The sequence below is a fragment of the Erpetoichthys calabaricus genome, chromosome 15 (genome assembly GCF_900747795.2).
Source record: "Erpetoichthys calabaricus chromosome 15, fErpCal1.3, whole genome shotgun sequence".
Classification (NCBI taxonomy): Eukaryota; Metazoa; Chordata; class Cladistia; order Polypteriformes; family Polypteridae; genus Erpetoichthys; species Erpetoichthys calabaricus.
In genome coordinates, this window is record NC_041408.2 from 74,466,325 (window position 1) to 74,487,911 (window position 21,587).

The 21,587-nt window shown below is 37.8% G+C and overlaps 2 protein-coding genes across 3 annotated transcripts in view; both read right to left on the minus strand.

Moving 5' to 3' along the window:
• LOC127525979 (uncharacterized) overlaps positions 1–21,587 on the minus strand; it is a 340,677-nt gene that overhangs the window by 134,298 nt on the left and 184,792 nt on the right. The gene's annotated exons all lie outside the window — the stretch shown is intronic.
• Positions 1,896–21,135, minus strand: eef1a1a (eukaryotic translation elongation factor 1 alpha 1a). 2 transcript variants are annotated; one of them, XM_028820149.2, is made up of 8 exons: positions 20,981–21,135; positions 19,112–19,282; positions 18,144–18,323; positions 14,754–15,050; positions 14,494–14,644; positions 14,148–14,404; positions 7,791–8,025; positions 1,896–2,617 (listed from the first exon to the last, which is right to left on the minus strand). In XM_028820149.2, the coding sequence occupies exons 2-8, from the start codon at positions 19,253–19,255 to the stop codon at positions 2,493–2,495; spliced, it is 1,389 nt and encodes a 462-aa protein (XP_028675982.1). In that variant the 5' UTR covers positions 19,256–19,282; positions 20,981–21,135; the 3' UTR covers positions 1,896–2,492. The 2 variants fall into 2 exon arrangements, with proteins under 2 accessions (XP_028675982.1, XP_028675981.1); XM_028820148.2 differs by having other exon boundaries at positions 20,882–21,044.

Here is a 21,587-nt window from a genome sequence, read left to right on the forward strand (position 1 = left end):
AATGTGAAGACTACAGAATTCCCTGCCTTTATTTCTCGAGACAGACAGTCCGTCTCAGTTGCAGCTTTCAAGACCAAACTAAAGACGCATCTTGTTAAATAAGCATTTATGTGCGGAGTGCTTTTCCAATTTTTACTCTCTTTTTTGTTTTTAACCTCATCTTATTCTCTTTTCATATTTTTGTTCTATATATACAGTAGTAGCCAAAAGTCTGGTCAGTGACACAAACGTGTTTTGCAAACTTTGCTGCTTCAGTATTTTCAGATTTTTTTTATGTTTCTATGGCAAATGCAAATTTATGCAAGTCAGTATTTACAGTGGTGGCCCTTCTTCATAACATCTGCAATTCTCTCTGCAAGGCTGGGTGGGTATCAGCTTTCTGGGCCAAATCCTGACTGACGCTGATCTATTCTCTCGCCTTTTTAGTGCTTGGACTTGATCACAATTTGTGGGCTTTTGCTTGTCCTCCTGCTTTTTGAGAACATTGCAGGTTCTCAATTGGACTTAGATATGGGGGGTCTCCTGGCCACAGGTCCAAACTTTCAATGTTATGATCTCCAAGCCACTTCGTTGTCACTTTTGCCTTGTGACATGGTGCTCCCATCATGCTGGAAAATACATCACCAAATTGCACTTGTATAGTTGGGAGATGTCGCTCTTGGAGGACAAATTTGATTCCATCATTTAAGACAGATGTTCTTGGGCAGAACTGTGAGTGGGCCGACTCCCTTGGATCCTTTTCACATTCCCTAGGGGGTGCTTAATAAAGAGCAGCAAACTACAAAGGATGCCTTTGCTAACTAGCCAAGGTGTTACCATTTATAACTGAGTAACATTCATTATCAAGCAAATCCTTAAAAACATTTAAGGGAAAAACAATTGAAGCTGAAAGGGTCTGATCACCTCCAGACTGAGAAAGGTAAGGGTCCACACAGGTAGGAATTTGACAAATCTGCGACTGACAGATTTTAGCCTTGTCATCAGGAAACAAACTGACCCAAGACTGACCTATCATCGTGTTCTTTGATGAGCTGGCAATCACACCAGGGTTGCATATCTTATGTTCACAAGATATGTGCTGATCCCTGGAATCTCGGAATTGTATCATGTTGATTCCTTGTTTTTATGTTTTATTACTATGTCAGGTTATGTTCTTCCAGAAATAGACACTTGACAATACATAATGTTAAAGTTTTAAGATGAACTTGAGATCAGCTTGGATTAAACTAATATTGCCTATAAAAATAATGAAGGAGCAGTCTTATTCCACTTCCATACGTATTAGGTCCACATATTCTTACTACAGTTCTCAATATTCACACAGTTAGAAATGTTTCTTTTAGTGACACTGGATCTCACTTACAACTCCACTTGGATTACTTCTGTATATTTATCATTATGACTTGAACCTACGAGCCGAATAGGAGCTAACAAATCACATACTCGAACTCAACATGCACGTGACCAGCACAGGAAACACAAAGGTTATGAACTGTGCCAACAATTCTCCCCAGAAGACAATAAAGGGACAAACATGAAGAAGAGGCACACAGTGCCAGACTGAAATTCACGTTAGTGAGGGGGAGCAGTTTAGTGTTGAGCAAAGTTAAAAGAGTTGTATGGCACAAAATTATTGGTACTGCGTTTTTTTAGAAAGATATTTCATTATGCTTTTGAAACAGAATTGAACTTTTTATTATATACTTACAAGCATGTAAAGGGTGAAGAATTGTGCATCCTTTTCAAACTGACTTGTTGTTTGCAGGCTACACTTTTGGACCAAACTTCAAGTAGTCTTGACATAATTAGCAGTGGTGGCAAGAAATATAAAGGGGGGAAAAAGATTTTAGCAAGGATGACCTTTTGTCAATTAGTAAAAAACACACACTCAGCAGTCAATTAAAATATTTTAATGCAATGGTAAAAGACCTTTGCAAAACAACAAAATAAAGTGCATAGAGCCAATCAAACTTTGTGAGCTAAAGTGCCAAATAGATTAATTTCAACAAATACAGTGCACATTTATGAGATGTATTTGTACCATACGAACCATAGAAGAAAACAGTTGTCAATTTTAATCCATTTTAAACTTTATAAAATTGTGTGTTCAGCAAATATTTAATCACACTCAGCAAATGCAAACATCTGAAAAGCAAATGATATGAGCTAAAGCTGTTAGATCAAAAAGGAGAGCACATCCTGTGTTGCACTAATTTATTTAATGGTCTTAACTTCTGTGACAGACTCGTTGGTCTTGTTGCTGTTCCCATTTAAAGTACAGATTAAAACTAATATCAAACTGTCACGATACAAATTTAAAATGATGGTCCACAAAAAAGGAAGAAACATTTTTTCCTTCTGATACTTTTACGATGCATTGTAATAATTAACCAGTTTTTAACTACTGAACTCAACTGGTAAATAGAAATAAAGAGTTCAGAGACCATTCTGCCATTTATAATATCTGAATTGGCAGACAAGAAACATAGCATTCATTTTGCTTTCTGAGCCTTTTGAGCAGATTTGGTGACTTTCCCTGAAGTAGGAGGCTTCTTTTCAACAGCCTTTATGACTCCAACAGCCACAGTCTGCCTCATGTCACGCACAGCAAAGCGACCTGCAAAAAGAATGAATATTTTTAAAATGAGAATGCACGAAAACTCAAGGCATGAAAAAGCCATTTGCCACACACCAGTTTAAGTCATTATGAACCATTATGTCCATTCCTAAGAAATTAGTGCTGAAAACAAGAAAAATAAAGCCATATCTGTAATTTAAGTCTAAACTGTCTACCACAGTAATCAAAAATCTACAGATATAAGATACCAAGTATGCAAATGACAATAAATTAGGATTTCTATGGCTAATTCTGATCAGTGGTATCTTCATGGCATGACTAACGAATCTGAATCCCCATGCCTATTCTGGGAATGCTTTTCCACAAGTGTTGTGTGAATTAGTCAAAATTAGTACTGGACACCATAATTACACATGCAATGTAATGATAACAAGTGATGGCATAGTGCTGTAGGTTTCTGGTGTTGTCACATATTAAAGGAAGAATTTTATCTGCAGAGTACAGAACACTCATCCAGATGTAACTTAACAGCAACATCCAACCACCAAAATACAGTGGTGCCTCGATATACATCCGCTTTGGAGTAAGTCCAACTTGGTATACGTCCTGTTTGGACACAAAAAATTTTGCTTGTTATACGACCTTTGTTTGGAATACGACTCACGTGCTAGAACACGAGCGCTACCCTTGTTTACCTCTCTCAAGACAAAGCCACGACTGCCTACAAGCGTCAGTACACCAGTTGCTAGCATTCAGTGAACAACCTGCACTATAACTCTGAATTTTCATGTGATTTTGTGTTTTTTCACATAAATTTTTAGTAAATTCATTAACCATGAGTTCTAATAAAGTTAATGAGAAGACCCAAGCAACAAAGAAAATGGTTAGGATCACCATGGCGGTGTGAAGAGAGATTGTTGAAAAGGATGAAGGTGGCATGCATATCTGGGACTTGGCTGCTGCATACCGTATGCCGAGAACGACGGTATCTGCGATTGTGAAAAACAAAGACGTTATTAAATCGGCTAACGCTGGGAAGGGGGTGAAATCGATTACCAAACACGCAAGGTAAAGTGAGGTTAAATTTTCATTTATTTCATCTAACTGCTTTTGTATTTATGTATTTTAGTATTAAGCAGTGTTTAAATTATTTTATACAACCCCATCAATGTATAATGTGCCAATAACAATAAGATTTTTTTCATGGGAACAGATTAATCATTTTCCCTTTATTTCTTATGGGAAAAATTCATTTGGTACAAGTCCTGTTTGGTGTAAGTCCAAAGATCTGGAATGGATTAAGGACGTATACCGAGGTACCACTGTAATATGTACAGAAGCTAAAGACTGCATTTAAACAAAGTCACACTGAAAAGGAACAATGGATTCATTTTCAGTCTAATGCTTAGAAGAATATGCAGTGTGGGAGAGAGGGGCTCACCGACTGTCTCATGATGCTCTCCAAAATATGCATGAAGTTACTTCAATGTTTGAAATACTTTAGACTTAAAAAAAAAAGGCTTAGTTCTCCATCTTTTTCTTTCATAAAACTCAGGAATGCTCAGCAAGAAGCAGCTTTGATTCAATAGAATAACTGATTTCTAATACCTTATCTAAACAAGGACATGAACTGAAAAGTGAGTTAATACTAGACCGTAGTAGATGGCCACACCTGATTGTCACTTTTTTCTATTTACAGTAACCTGCTAAAGATGAACTTGGCCTAATAGAAAAGAATTCACTCATTTTGGGCCTAGAATGTAATGCCAGTTGTTAACAGTGCATTTTTACTTATTTTAGTCATTTAGGTGATTTAAATTGTTTTCTGAATGCATCCTCACTGTTCAGGGTCAGAAAGCTTGTGACATCCAATGAACAAATACACTCTGCTAAACTTCTCAGGTGTTTGCTCTCAGAGATTTGGTGAAAACACCCGAGAAGTTTAGCAAAGTGTATCATTGTAGAGTGGGAGGGAAAACCTTGCAATCCACTAGAGAACAGGTGTTTAGTCAGTTAATTTATATTATACTCTTAAAATGTTACACCATGCAAGTAAAAAACAGAAAGCTGCCAATTTAATTACTTCTTCCAAACGATCTGTGCTCCAACTGTTAAAAAAGGAAACAGTTGTACAATCTGTGCAATCACTACAGAAACACACTACTGTACATAACTAAAATGTTGTTTTTTGCCAACAATCATGTCAAAATGGCACTACCCATTTAACATGTTCTGTTTGTTGATAGATTAAATATATCATGTTTGCACAACCCTATGGCACCCCTCCCCCCAAAACTATCAAGGTAATGCTTTCAAAACACTGAACATAATTGTTGTGACGGTGATGGTTGAGGTTATAAAGACTGTTCTCTTTTAAATGTGTTGCACACCACAGCACAGAGTGTAGGTATGTCTATGCCAGTAGAAACACAGTGGCATTCTTTCTTTTGGAAGGCAAAATTTGGACATTGAGTCAGAGCACACTGCATTTGTAAATTGAACGCAGTGACAATTAAACTGTTAACTTCAAAATTAGTAGGGATATAATGACCACTATAACAACAAACATTCCACAGGTGTTGCCAATACTCACGTGTAGGACAAAGAAAATTGTCCCCACACTCTGCTTTGCTTTCTAAAGCTCCAAAAATCATTGTTGACCAAATAATATCCTTAGTAGTGATGTCATGGCTGTTTCTATACTTAGTTACAGTGCTTTTGGCTCAACTGCCTTGGAATAAAAAGATGCTGACCCATTAGTGTCATAAAAATATTTTGAAGCCAAACGTAACTTTTCAAGAAGAGACAACTTTAAAGAAGCTATTTGTTGACATTCCTAAAAAAATCTCAAAAGCGATTTAAGGATACATTTACAAATCACCTAATTGTTCCGTTGATGCCTTTTTCTTTACCATTAGTCTTATCGTCTATGACAAAGCAGTTTAGGTTTTTTCAAAATGTCTGAATTTTTATTATGACTCCTTTTAACAGTAGTTACATCTTGTAGCCTTTTAATTATTTCCTGTTACTTAACATTAAGTATTAAAAAAGTACCTTAGTGGTTCTGCATATACTGTAGGTTACTGTTGGCAGTGAACTGATTTGCACAACTTAAATAGAATAAAATATTGACTGCAACCTTAACCACCCTCTCATTGTACTGTTGGTATTTTATTGCCAGTTACTCATAGACGATAAACATTGTCTACTAGGGATGTGCAATGTTTTAAAATTTCACATTGCCATTTCAAAACACTGACGATTTATGATACTATTGTCTCATTGGAGAGATACAGAGAAGGTTGTGGATGAGGAATAATTAGCTGCTCTACCCATATACTGCAGAAACTGTCTATGCGTGGTGGTGGGTGAATGGTCCATGGGTGTTTTATCTTGGGATACAGGAGTTTTGTTGTCTCAGATTTCCACAACTTAGCGCACATAGTGGTAATCTAGTACTGTTATTATGATGACTCAAAATTAATTCATTCCAAGTTCAATTAAAATTGCTATAAAACATAATGCCATATTGACACAAAATTTGGGTCTGCCTTATCATAAAATGGATTTGAATAACTGTCTACCAACGGGAAACTAGAAGTTACTCATTACTTAAGCCCCCATGAACATGGGGACCTCATTTGTTGTCTTTCAAGCATCTTCTGAACAAAAGAAAAAAAATTGTACTTCATCGTGTTTCATTGTGGTTTGGCTATAGAATATTTTTTTTTTTTTGTTTCATGCATGCAAATGATATTCGGCAAGTATAGTGCCAAATGGTGATTGGTATTGCAAACTTGCAATGTATGACGTGCATGCAGAAGGACAACAGCACTGGCTTTCTTTTAAAAAAAAAAAAAAGTAAGGCACTACTTTGATAAATACTCTCCTGGTTACACAGTACAATTACATTCCTGTTTGCCTGTAAGCTGTGCCTGAAGTAAAAACACATCACGACAATACTCTGTTTAGTCAGCATCTTGTTCCTCCTCCCAATTCATTGTTACTTTTACATGACACGGCATGGGGGGACTAGCCCTTGGAGGTTGGAGCGCATGTATATGATATCGGAAGGGGGAGACCTCTCGATTCTGCAAGTGCTGTGATATACTAACACTTCATCGAAGGTTGAGGGTCTCTTTGAAGCTTCCGAGTGGCATTGTTAACAGCCCACTTCAACACTGCCTTTAAAAGCAAACAAGCACCATGTGCGTCCGAATCTTACTGCATATATATTATATAAAATGTAACACCACAAGGATAGGCTCCGGCTGCCCCACAACCCTGCCCAGGATAGGCACGTTACCCATGGGATCAGTGACCCACAGTATTAGCTGACATTCCACTGCACAAAATGTGAGGCTTCAGGGGACCCTTTAAAAAGGACAAACCTGCCAATGTCGTAATTAAGAATTCCAACTTGTGCGGCCACAGTGAGCGTTCATTTTAATAATAATGAGTTACCTGAAAGACTGGAGTTAACAAGAACCACAGCAGCATGGTGCTACAAATATGCCTGTGCTGTTCCCATTCAAACGGTGTGTGTGTGATACACTGATCAGGCTACCTTCCCTCTGTTACAGCGCACTCCTGCTAAATGTGCACAGCACAGGAATCTTACGTCTCCTGCTGTGAATGTGAATGTCTGACAGCTTTCTTGCAAGTGATGCAGGATTAAGAAAGAAAAAAACAGTGGCAGCTGCAGTTTGATACTTTTGAGGAAATTTAGAAAAATGTTTGTAACCAGCTGACAATGCGTCTGGCCAATTAGCAAAGGACAATACCATAGACCATGGGCTCAGCCCTACAGCCTACTGGTACATCCCTAAGTGCAAACCAGATCCACTTCAAGGAAAACAGTACTGATATTTTTGTCAATTGTCACAATACTGCTTAATACATTTTCTGAGCTTTTTCACCAAGGAAAATAACAATATTCTAGTAATACACAGAATCCTTTCTCACATTTTTAAGAAAACATTGTAATTTGATTTTGCTCAAATAAAAAAAATCAACTCTGAATACTGGCAGATATCAATGTTTTGACTTCTTTGCTGAGAGCTCATAATCCAACTATGCATTTTGAAAAATGATTAAAACATTAGTGAGTAATTGAAGTCATTTGATTACTTTTTCTTATCCCACAATCTTCATACAAGGTACTTTAATATGCAAAAACAAAACATTTTAAAAACCTTGTTATTTCACTTACCCAACGGGGGATAGTCGGAGAAACTTTCAACGCACATAGGTTTGCCAGGTATCATGTCAACGATGGCCGCATCACCAGACTTTAAAGACTTGGGATTATCTTCCAATTTCTTTCCTGAACGGCGGTCAATCTTTTCCTTCAGTTCAGCAAATTTGCAGGCAATGTGAGCAGTGTGGCAATCCAGTACAGGGGCATAGCCAGCACTAATCTGTCCAGGGTGGTTAAGGATGATGACCTAAAATTAGGTATAGTATCCATTAATTATTCTGCAAGCACAGCCATAACAGATAACACAATCTATCACCATTTTACCATTACATTTTATTGAGGACAAAACAATTTAAAATTTTTTTTATTACAAACACTTCTTATGCATCTATTGATCAATAGCCACAATGAGTCGAAGTCTCTTCATACTGATCAAATTTTGTTTTGTTACACATTATTAAATATCATCAGGAAAAATGATAATCAAAAAATTAAGTGCAAATTAACAGGCAATGCATTTTTTTTTTCATTTTACTTTTTGCTCAGTCCACTCCATAACAATGACTGAAAGGGAAGTTAAGAGTAGTAGTGTAAAATAAATAAGTATTGCAACAAGATGAAAAGCCATATGCAGGCTTGGCAAAAAGGTACCAATACAATGTCTTCCCCAATCTTTTCACAGAAAAGAAGCAGAGGCAGGCAGTTTCCACAGCAACCAACATTAAAGTACCTCTTCTGCTTAGCAGTAGGAGGACTCGGAATATAAAATTACATTCAAACAAGACAGACACAGTTTATATAGCCGGTGAACTTACTCTTTTACTAGTAAATGGTGACATAAGCAAATGCATTGATATTTAAAAAACACAAATATATTTTTAAGTTTATAGGCAGGCTCCATTCATCTCTTTGGCACACCAAAAAACATTTTTTAAACTGTTCTCATAAACATCCACAAGGAAAATGATGAAACAGGTATGCATTTGAATTTAGCCTACAAACATGGACATTTTTTTTCCGAGTTTCATTTCTAACCAGAATAGCTCCCTTTCTGAAAACTCTACTAGCTTGAAGAAAAGTATATTTGAAAGTCAAGTTCAGATAAAAGTAAGGTGCTCTTACGCCTATAAAAATAAAAGATGAATCCCAGCACATATTTGCATTTGTTGTACACCAACTATGAACACAAGTCATTCACCAATTTATGGCTGACAGAGTTGAAGCGATTTGTACTTATGGCTGAATGGCACAGGAAAACAACTGGGTAGTTAATATTCTAGAAATTACCAAAATCAGCCTTAATAATAAACCATTTTGTTGTTATTATATCATACAGTCTCATATTGTTTGCAGTTTTTGGAGGACCCTTTAAGGGTTGTTTTTATTGGTATTGCTCTTCTGGCTAATTCTTATGTATTTGGCCCACACCACCTTCACTGTTTTTTTTCCTGCCTTTATTGTCTTGCACCCCAGTTTTGCCTTTCTAAATTCATTGGTGACACCCTGACAGCAAATTTAAATTGCTCCCCTGAGGAAATCAGCAACCCCTCATGATACACTTGCAAACCAATGCCAGCAACCCATGACCCGGTGCAATCCAGTGGTTAAGAAATATTGTCTTACATGGACCCTGCATACGGCCACCATGATGCAAAGATGTTTGTGCTACTGCTACTCTGTACAGGCAGTTAAAGTATGCGTACTGGTGACCGATACCAGTCCCACAGAGCCTCAATTGCAATGACCCATATACTTTGTGACCGACATTTGGCCAAATGGCCTGTCTCAAATAAAGCCATTAAGGTAGTGCATGACTAACTTCATATTTAAAATTTTTTTTTCTTTGTATTGAAAGAATGATTTACTGTATATAACAGATATGTCCTCAGCAATGTATGGTAGCTTGGTTAAACCATAAATAGTCCTGTGTATACAAGGATCAGTTTCTCAAACTACAATGTGCTAAATGTAATGTAAAGCAGAAACACTTGAAAAATACCAACTTATCCTTTAAGGATGTGTGTATCTTCATCACAGGTGCTTTGAGGGAACTAAATAAATTATACATTAATGCTTATAGTCAATGTGATTAGGTTTTCACACGAATCACTGGACACCTTTCAAATTTACAGGAACTTCTTTACATTACATAGTACAGCCTCTCCTTGTTAAAACAATCATGTTCCCCCTTTCTTTTTAGCTCTCTTATTCAAATATTGCATTCCTTAGAATAGCAGGGTGTCTATTATATAGTCCAACACCCTCTGTTAAATGACGTATTTTTCAGTCATTCAAGCACTCAACCCTGGATTAAAAAGCGTAATAAATTTTCACGAAAACCTTACAGGATTGTGGGACACCTTTCCCTTTAGAAAGAAACTTTTATTAACAGTAGGGCAGTCTTGATCCTTATATAGCTGTATGTCTAGTGCCCCTCTCAAAATCCAAAACTGCTCTGTAACTGAACACAGCATGGGTATTTCATATAGAGCAGCATTACATGCCATACTGCTCAGTCTTTTTAGTAGCACTTCTCAGTAATATCTGATTTGCTTTACATTATTTATTTGGAGGATTTCTTTAATTTTTGACTGGATCTTTTAAATGTGACAGCCCTGCCTACTAAAGGGCTAAATAAGAACTGTATCTCCCAGTAGTCCTGTTTGGGGCTGCTGGGGTCAAAGGAGGTTTAAAGGAGGGCAGAGGACAAAAGGGGAGGAGTTTGTTTTGGTTTGGTGCGTTGTGTGTTGCGTTTATCTGTCGTGCTGCCTGCTGTTATTGGAACTTTAATTAATCATTGTGTCCTGGACTGTATTCGTTTGTCTGTCGTTCTGAGGACTGCGTTTGGATTTCCCGTAAGAAAAGGAGTGCTTCTGAACAATCCATCCGACTTCATCCTTTCAGCAACTACTGGTAGGACTGTGTTTTCCTTCACCCTTTCAACCTACAGATCGCTGGACTTAATTTCGTCACCTCCCGTTTTTCATCCGGTTTGGTTTTCATGGACTTTGCTGTGTGGTGTTTGTGTATATATGTTAAATGTAATATCGCCAAAGGGGTCAGGGGTGGTATTACTGTTTTCATTTAGTTAATTTTGTTTCATTATATTCTTAATTGTTTGCCTTTCCCAGTGTGCTTTATTGGTCTCTGTTGTGAGTGTGTGTGGGTCGATCCAAGGCTGGGGACGTTCCTGGGATCTCCTCTATTAAAATAAATCACTGTCACCTTTGACGGTGTGAATCTTAGCGGCCCCTGACCACTACACATTAATGTGCTTCTCTCAGCATGCATAGAAACTTGAGATATGTAAGGGACTCGTAAATGTACTCCTAGCACATCAAACTTAATGTAGCAATACTCCTAGCACATCAAACTTAATGTAGCAAGAGTGTTATGTCCAAATACATTAAAATCCTATAGACATGCTACACTGAATAAATTATTGATCGAAAACCGTTTTATTTGTCTAGCAATTTCAACTAATTTGATTATTAGGTTTTTAATAATCTTTGTACAACACTGTGGCATAAACAAGAAAAAAAAATATTGAACTCAACCAGCCTCCACACTGAACACAAATAATTAGATTTTTTTCATAAAAGTAATGAAAAGCGCTGTGATTGACTTTTATATAAAATGTGTAACAGTCAACAGGCACATCTGAACGTTAAAAAAAAAAAAAAAGCATTATTGACTCTTAATAACCACTAAATACCATGACCAATTCCTTCAACTTTTGTGCACCTGTATATATTTTTTCTTCCTTCTGTTCTAACTAATTTTATTAAACACATGATTTTGCCAAGATACATCCAGGGGACTGTCACTGAAACAATGTACCACACAATTAGGCCCAAGAAATGCTGTAGGGAACTATATACTGCTAAGAGTGCCTAGGAATTCTCTGATACATAAAAACTGCTGGCTGGAGAAGACTGCACAAGAATGAGGTTAAAAAAACCATGTAGTGGCAACATGCCTCCAAAATAACTGATTACAGATAACATGGAAGTACGGCAAAACCATCTTTTTCCAATGTGGTCTCACTAATCCAATCCTGAAAAAAGAATCTGCTTTTGAAATGGAGAAAACAGGTAGAGGGGAGTTTAACGTAAGGATGGGGGTTTTGTGGGGTGACTTTTTCATATTAAAATTAAATACCTTTTATACTTTTGTCAAAGTTTTGCTGCAAAATGCTGGCTTATTGCTAAGCCTGAGTAACTAGCTATATATCCACACTATTGACTGCTCATGTTCCCAGCGGCCTAAACAGTTGCCAAGAGAGTTCTTCTCTCAGATCACAGTCCCTCTTCCACCCCGCGTTGTACACTAAGAAACGGGGTCATGGGTGTGTTGGGGCTAATTTTAAATTACTGCATCAAAAAGCTTTTGAAATCAGGAAACTAAAATGTTAAAAAAGAGTGGTTCAGTTACCTTGATACAAGTCTACCAGCCAAGAGCAAGCCTAAGAAAAGTGGGAGCCTTACCAAAAATTTCATTACTGACCGGCTATTCCAAAAGCAAGGTTAACAAACAAAACATTCATCCTTTCTAACTGCAAACTGTCAAACATCCTATTTTCTCTACTCTTAAAGCTTTGTATTTTTTGGGATTAAGTGAAGCCTTTTTTCATTAAAGAAATACTGTGCCTGTTTTCTTGCAGTTTAAAATGGGTTCTTATGGGCTATCTATAGAAGCATGAAAACAAAAGCCTTAAAACTTACTGAACACAAATTATCAATTCAAAAATGTTCAAATATCAATCTGTCCAGGTATTAATGCATAATATAGACTGGCGTATACATTAAATTTTTTGGGGGGGAAAAAAGTGACATTCTGCCATTTTAAAAAAACGTCCATCTTTACTCTTCACCTCTCCTTAACGGCAGCCTCTCAATCCCGGGGGTGTGGTTTCTTGTAGATCACTTCATGTGTGCTTTTCTTTTCTAAACAAGTGATTTGATTACTTATAGATAGTTCTTGGTATTAAGACACACTGGCTGTCATTTTATACTCACTCGGGCATCAACACACCCACTTGCAGCAATATGGAATCGCCAGTTCACCTAAGCTGCATGCCTTTGGGAATGTAGAAAGAAACCCCACAATTACTTGGGGAGTATGTACAAATTCTACAGAGATCAGGGAGGTGGGATTCAAGGCATCACAATAAGCCTTATGAGACCAATGGAGACTAAACACTTTGCTAAAACAGGAAAATCGTTACAATTGTTTAGACACTTGTAGTTTTATGCTATCTTATTTACATTAAAACTATACCCACCATGGCTGCTACTACCTAATGAGTGAACAATATTATATCTACCTCAGAAAAAATATTGCCAGGAATCTGTGATAAATGCCTCATTTCCAATTTCCTTTATTTGTCACAAATTTACCTAGGAAATACAAAACTCAAAGTGGAAATATTCAGTATGTTTGTACTGATGTTCCACAGACTCCATTTTAAGCCACAAGTATGGTCATAAAATATATATTTTAACATTTTTTACTTATGAATAAAATTCTTCACTTAAGAACACAATTTCAGTGGAAAATTATGATATACCACAAAGTTATACCAAAGTTGATGTTCACAGGCAAACTATTTTAAAAATCTCTTTCACAGAAAAGGATTGATTTTCATACTGACAAACAGGGAAGTCAAAGGACGACCACATCAAAGCTCAGGTCTACAGAAATATATTCCCAGTTCTCCATCTCCCAATAGCCAACTGACCACTCACTATGAAGTGTATACTTTCTTATGAAAACTAAATCAGACTTTAAAAGCAGAAACAGTTAAAATTGGGATTCAAGAAAAGCAAATGGGTGAACTAAAGTGGGTTTGGAAGAATGTATTATACCATTTGTATGTTGCATATTATATCCTAAAGTTTATTCATAATCTATCCGGACATTTTTTAATATTTTGCATAAGCATAAAAACTTAATACATAGCAGATGCTGGACTAAATTTAAAACATTATTCTTTCATAATCACGATTTATTGAGTTAACCTCAAGTTAGAAATACGAGGGGGGACCCAAAAATAACCGGAATTTTGTTGTTGTTAGGTTATTTATTTATTTCCGGTTATTTTTGGGTCCCCCCCTCGTATAGAAATCAGAATTATTCTGGGTCCTTGCAAAGAAATCTAAAAATAATGCATTTCCAATGAAGTCAGTTACCTTTTATTAATCAAATGTCAGAATGAAAAGAACCTTTTATATAATGCATGAAATATCAGTTTATTGAAAATGTAATCTAAGCCAAGTCTGAAAATAGACGCCTGATTATCAGCACTGCATGTAGCCACAAACTTGCTCTATCAATTTTTTTTTTTTTACCTTTTTAACTCTTCCTCACCTGTGCAGTGAAATTTGCAGCTTCCATGGGCGGGTCATTTTTACTGTCTCCAGCAACATTTCCACGGCGAATATCCTTTACAGATACATTCTTTACATTGAAGCCCACATTGTCTCCAGGAAGAGCTTCGGACAAAGCCTCATGGTGCATCTCCACAGACTTCACTTCTGTGGTGACATTAACTGGAGCAAAGGTCACCACCATCCCTGGCTTCAAAACGCCAGTTTCTACACGGCCCACAGGCACAGTGCCAATACCTGTTGTCAAAACATAATAAATACATGCAAGTTGGCATGCCATGTCCAGAAGATGCACATATGTTCAACGGCTTTTTAAGAATGTTCACCTCCAATTTTGTAGACATCCTGAAGTGGCAAGCGCAGTGGTTTATCAGTTGGACGTGTAGGAGGCTGGATGGCATCCAAAGCTTCCAAAAGAGTTGTTCCTGCAATATTTCCATCTTTGCGATTTATCTTCCAACCTTTGAACCAGGTCATCTTAAATTAGAGTAAATTGGGACAAAATCACATACTTTTATATTCTTTCCGAGAAAAACTATATGGCATCATGTTTCTTAACATTTTACACGGCATTTATCTTACTCACATTTGTGCTGGGTTCCAACATGTTGTCACCATTCCAGCCAGAGATTGGCACAAAGGCCACTGTGTCTGGGTTGTAACCAATTTTCTTTATGTATGTGCTGACTTCCTTCACGATTTCTTCATATCTCTTTTGGCTGTATGGTGGTTCTGTGGAGTCCATCTTGTTAACCCCCACTATCAGCTGCTTCACACCAAGAGTGTAGGCTAGTAAGGCATGTTCACGCGTCTGTCCATTCTTTGAAATTCCAGCTTCAAATTCTCCCACACCAGCAGCAACAATAAGGACAGCACAATCAGCCTCGAGTAATAGAAAATAACCAGAAACAAATTAGTGAAAATTCACACGATGAAAAGAAGCCCAGCTTACAATTACTTTAGGTTCTAACAAAAAAATGCTATTTAATATGGATGACCAACATATGCTTTCTTAGCACACACCTACGCAAACAGTACACATATAGAAACACATGCAAAAATACAACACTTTTTTTTTTTTTTTACTATACACCAACTGTTCTTGCTATATTTGCATACTTACACTGGTTTATACAATGTAGACATTATTAAGTATATTTAATATTTTAAAAATAGTGCAAAATTTTAAGCAACAATCTGACTATTAAAAACATTTTAGGTCTATAGCATTTTGCCAATCATGAATGACAGAATGCTTAAGCAGTACATGAAGAGTGCATAAATTAATTTTTTGGGTCATTATTCTCCCCAAAGTCATATTATTTCAGTTTAGTCTTGGTGAGTTTTTTCACATCTAAGCTGTAAATCACTGAATAAGATCCATTAAACAATTTTAAATTATTTTTAAACCAGCACATTCTCCCAATGTATCTGCATGGCCTTTCTTCACTTCCTCTGGCTCCCTCACACCCCCAACATTAGGTTAATTGTTCATTTTAAACAGGTGCTGTGCAAATTTGGGTTTGCAAATTTAGGTTTGACTTTCAATAAACTAATGCCCCTTCCACAGTTGGTTCCAGCCTTCTGGCCAGTGTTGTCAGGATAAGCCCCTGGCTTCTAACAAATGAGTAGTGGAAAACAAGTCCAAATAAACATGTAACTTCATTAGTCCTTAAACAACCTTCATTATTTATAATTTCACAGATTACTATAAACTTATAAAGCTATTCATTGGGTAAGACCCATTCTCCAGAATAACTATAGAGCATCAATCAAAATAGTGAATTTGATGGTTTAACAATTTAATTAGTGTATTAAATTATTTGAATATAATATTTTTGCAAACTTTAATAAAAGTTAATAAAAATACTGATCCTGTTTGTGTGCGTTTACTTTTATGTTAGTACATGACTCCAGCCCATATCAATAATGTAAGTCTTACCTATAACGTGCTTTTAAAAACTCTCACCAAAAGAAAATTCATAATAGCCAGGTTTCCATCCAAGGAGTTTTTGTGAAAAAATATTTAGCGCTTCAAATTTTTTTACCGATATGGCTGATGGAAATGCTAATTATCGATAAAATGTTGTAAATGTTGACATAATATTTTTCCGTTTAACTTTAGCGCATAAATTCCATATCGATACTTCAGATGTCGTAAAAACTACATTGGAAACACTTTTTGTCGGAAAAAAAGGGCTTTAACGCAAATTAATGTGTCACATTTTCATCACGTGCAATCAAAACGAGAATACGGAGCGGTTCGCATGGTCTGATGAAGAGAGTTTTTTTTTATTAAACGTCGTTATTTTGTATTAATTCAAATTTCAGTTTTAATTAAAAACCTTAAGGGAAGCAGGTTACAGTACTAATTCAGTTGTTATCGCACTGAGAAGGGATGTTGAAAGGTAGGCTCACCTGTACAGATCCGATGCTGCAAACACAGCTGCATCATGGGCACTTCCAGGAGTGCCAACGCAAATGTCTCGTATCATGCACCTGTCATCAACAAGGGCCTGGAGAACAATAGATGGCCACCCTTTGCGATTAATCGCGGTAGCCTTCCGTCGGGGGAAGAATAGGCACATGCGTGCCATCCAGCGCACCGTAAATCTGTGGCACAAGATGCACCAAGGAATTGCGGTATGCAATTTCATTGGCCTCCGCTACAGTCGGAAGTCTGATATAACGCCGCATTAATTTTTCTTTAATAGCGGTGCACACAGCATATACACATCGATGGACGGTAGTTTTACTAACCCCGAAAGTTTCTCCAACTACTCTATACTCGGCGCAGGTTGCCAGCTTGTAAAGGGCGATGGCAATCCGCTTTTGGGTTGGAACCGGTGGTCGGTGGCAACCTGTGATGGGCGCAACATCAGGACTGATGAATCCACACAACATCTCAAACGTCGGCCATGTCATTATAAAATGTTGCAGCCAAAGATTTTCTGTTAAGTGTCTCTCCACCACCTCCTCCCAGAAGGTCTTATTCCGTCGTCTCTCCCATACCCGTGGGTTTCGTCACACTGGGGTACTTTCTTCGAGCTCTAGGGCTATCAGACAAGCAACTGCTTCATTCTGCTGTCGTGTTCAGATATTATGTACAATTCCAATTATTTGTGAAACTGAAACAGTAAGCTGGCAAATTTCAAAAAACTGTCTGAATAATCTCTCCGTTTCTTTGTTTAGTGGAGGGGGTGTAACGTGGAAAACAAAAGGTAGATAATTTGCGACATACACAAAATTCTGTATGGAAACGGCTCAAGGGCAGATTTTTTCCGCGATACAACAAAAGTTATGCGACAGTTCGTTTTGGGGGGGGATGACGTCATCACGCACACCATTTTATCGATAAAAAGCCAGTTTGATGGAAACAGGCTGGAGACAGCAAATTTCGCACATTTTTTTTACGTATATTCTGTTTGTCGATAACAAAACGTCGCAAAAAACTGGATGGAAACTTAGCTAATGTCATGTTCCATTATAAATACAAATATACCACATTTTTCAAAAATGCAGTTACAAAATAAATATATTAATAGTGTTGTTTTTCCTTTTTATACTGTATGTTGCATTGTATTAGATAGATAGAGATAGATAGATAGATAGAGCACTATATAATAGATAGATAGATAGATAGATCACTATATAATAGATAGATAGATAGATAGATAGATAGATAGATAGATAGATAGATAGATAGATAGATAGATAGATAGATAGATAGATAGATAGATAGATAGATAGATACTTTATTAATCCCAATGGGAAATTCACATTACTGGAGCACTCTGCACTGTATTACTCAACTGCAATTCATGCTGTGCCTAGCACTACATTAACAGGGCCTTTGGAAGACATGTAAAAAACTCCGCTAATGTATAGTTCTGTGTTGCGTGATGTGTTGCCTCATGAACCCAATAAAATTGAAACCACAGCCCCAGGGCAGTCAAGACGATATAGTACTGCATACCTGAGAAGTGCCAGTAATCATGTTCTTAATGAAATCTCTGTGTCCAGGAGCATCAATAATAGTAACATAGTACTTGCTGGTCTCAAATTTCCAAAGGGATATATCAATGGTAATGCCACGTTCACGCTCTGCTTTCAGTTTGTCCAGAACCCAGGCGTACTTAAAGGAACCCTTACCCATCTATAAAAAAAAAAATGAATCAGTCACATCAAGCAAGGAGATTTTCACCACAATTACAATAAAAACACCACTGAATCCAAAAATGTAAATGACAAGTATTTTACATCTGCCATTCATCTTAAGATTTCAGACTTAAAACACCAAGTGCTATGAATATAACCTTGCTTTTTAGTCAGTGGCTAATGAAAGCAATGTAGTGTTGCCAGTTTCTGTAAGCAAAATTTAAAGATCCTGGTTTGGGATTGGGTTGGAGGGTCAAGTGGGGGTCAACAGGTATGGCAGACCTCTGTTTATAAAATGGGCACTACTTTATGCCAATTCAGTTCAATAGCAGGGAGGTATGGGCTGGTAAATGTAAATGAAAAATGACTAATCATTCTCATTTTGAAATTGACGTTGGATTACAACAGTTTTGAAATTCTGCCCAAAATTCTGTCAACCTACTCCATTTTTCCTGCTCTAAGGAAAGAGTTAAAAATAACACTGACTGGGCAGGAAAACTGCCAGCTTGGCAACACTGAAGCCATGTGGCCCTTACAAGTTCTCTGTCAATCATACTAAAAGTATGCTGGACTGTTCCAAAAAAACTGAGCACTAAGGACAGTGATGACACCAGACTTGTGATTAATCAACTTGAGGTGATGTAATCTCCTGATCACCTGCCATACTGAAGTCTACTGAATTGCAAATCTAGAATACTTGCTTCATTCAGTCAGAGTCGGCCTATTAGACATGGACACTGGTACACTACAATACTCTACTCAGTTTGGCTGTGCACTGCACCGTACCTCAGCAGCTTCTTTCTCAAACTTTTCAATGGTTCTCTTGTCAATTCCACCACATTTGTAGATCAGGTGGCCAGTAGTTGTGGACTTGCCAGAGTCGACATGTCCAATGACTACAATGTTGATGTGAGTCTTTTCCTTGCCCATGGTTGACAAGATTTTATACCGTTAGACCTGTAACAAAAAGAATATGCACACTGCATCATAAACATCAAGGATATGTAAGAGGGCTGCACTGTATTTTCTAAAAGCACATCAAACATAGGGTCAGAATGGGCTGACGCAAGGCAGTGTATCAGCCAGCACGTGGATAGGCTCTAATTTCTATGGACTCGGGTTACAGTTTGTCACATTTAAGTGATCTCCACCTTAAAAGGACCCAAATGATAGTATAAAAAGGCTACAGATTAAATAGATCATCTCAAACATATCTTACTTAAAAAAAAACACTGTTTCACACACACCTTAACCCCAAATGGCAATAAATTTCTCACCCAAAGTAAAAATGAGACGAGGACACATCTGATCCCTGCCACATACCAGAGATTTTTATTCCCATTTCTTGTTACAAGCAGTCAACACACACTCTACATAACAAGTGACTCTGCTGTGATGTCCTCCATTTTGTAAAAAAGCAGGCTGCAAGTCTACATTACAGCCATTTGAGCAACACACACAATACAGTCTAAACACTCCAAAGCATTTTTTCACTTTTAAGCTTGTAGAAACCAGCTAGGGTTCAGACAAACCATCAATTTGTTATATCCTCAACACAATTTTCAACACTTGATTGTAATAAAGGTTTTCAGAAGCAGAATAAAGATAGGTCAATTAAATAAAGAATAAAACAAAACTAGGCAGGTGCAGCAACTATGTGAATTATGTAACAGGAAATTTGTAAAATTAAGCGTCAAGTAAAACAACAATTAAAAGCGCCCAATTATACCAATAATTGTGTTATAAAGTTAGAATGTGTAAAACGAATGGTTTTAATCATACCATAGAAATTACACAAATTAACAGATGTAAAAAATGTCCGCAACGACTGAGTGTGTGTCAGGGATGTTAAAAACGGAAAACGATTTTACTCTTAATGGTCGTCTTTCTTGAAATTACTTTTTTTTTTCTACAACACCTTCTCGTTTAGTCGTTAGACAATAACGACTAATATATCTGTAAAACTCTTAAAATCTACAACACTCTCATTCATCCGAAGGATTCACATCCCTTGGCTATAAATAGCGGCACAGTACAGCAGTTGTCGTATGGCAGCCTCTTCTACCTACCTATCTATATATGGCGACCGAGTGATCTTCAATGTTCGACACTCGGGCGTATATCGCATGCTTACAGTAATCCCCATAGCCATACAGCGTCAGCAGCCATGTTATTCAACTCTTCTATTCTACCTGGGCGCCCTACCACAATTCAAACAAACGGAGCATAAAAATAACTGGCAAATGTGCGGTCGTCTCCATTGTTGCTTTTATTAGCAGCATTTATAGCTCGCAGGTATTACAAAAACATCCATCCAAATGCTAGGTCTTGGTTTGTAATTATACTACTTGGCACAAGGATGCCTGGAGGAAGATAACTAGCACATCAACATGTTTCCCAGGACTTTCACACACACACGCCCCTCGCCTCGCTGTCGCCATATTCTCGCATCATTCCTCTTTATCGCTCTGCGTTTATATAAATAAACAAACCTCTCAACGAGCCTTTCTTACACCGCATTTTCCTAATCACGTAAGCCAAATAATTCGTTCTTACCAGTTAAGCCCGATACTGAAGTTAGGCGTAAACGTCTGCCTCACGTTTTCTGACAAACAGGTGCCTGTGTAACGGACTCGAATTCCCACAACGACTCACCTTTCCGCGTCGCTGCAGCCTGGAAAAAAAAGGACCTGCGTCGTCACCCGGCCGGTTATATCTCTGCAGGGAGGGGGTACCTGAATTGACGTCAGGACTACCATTAATGACACCCCCTCTACAGCAGCGAGCAACCCATTTAGGGACCAGGAAAATAGAATGAGGCGGACGAACCACAGGGCCAGGCAACTGACTGGCGTCTGTCAAGGCGGCACGCCGTCCTGGTCCAGCGCCAGCCTGCTTAGCAATGACTTTGCACTTGAGGGGGCGCGCCCGCCCAAAACAGAGCAGAGCCGCGGGGCGACGCTCTCATTTTCAGAAGCTTCTAGAAGAGGATGGCGTGAACTCGGGAGCTGTTCCCTGGTGGCGTGGTGCTGGAGTCGAAATCCCAGAAGGAGCTGTGCGGCTCCAGGGAAGCTCGAGAAGACGACAGCTTGGCGTCGTGTTGCCTCCATCCATGTTTCAATGCTGAGTTACGGTAAGGAAGGAGCCGGCCCTGCCTTGGACAACAGTCAGTAGCAAGAAGCACAAAAACATTTTGAACTGCCACTGATAGCCAAACAACAATGCTGGGAAAATGAACATAGATAGATAGATAGATAGATAG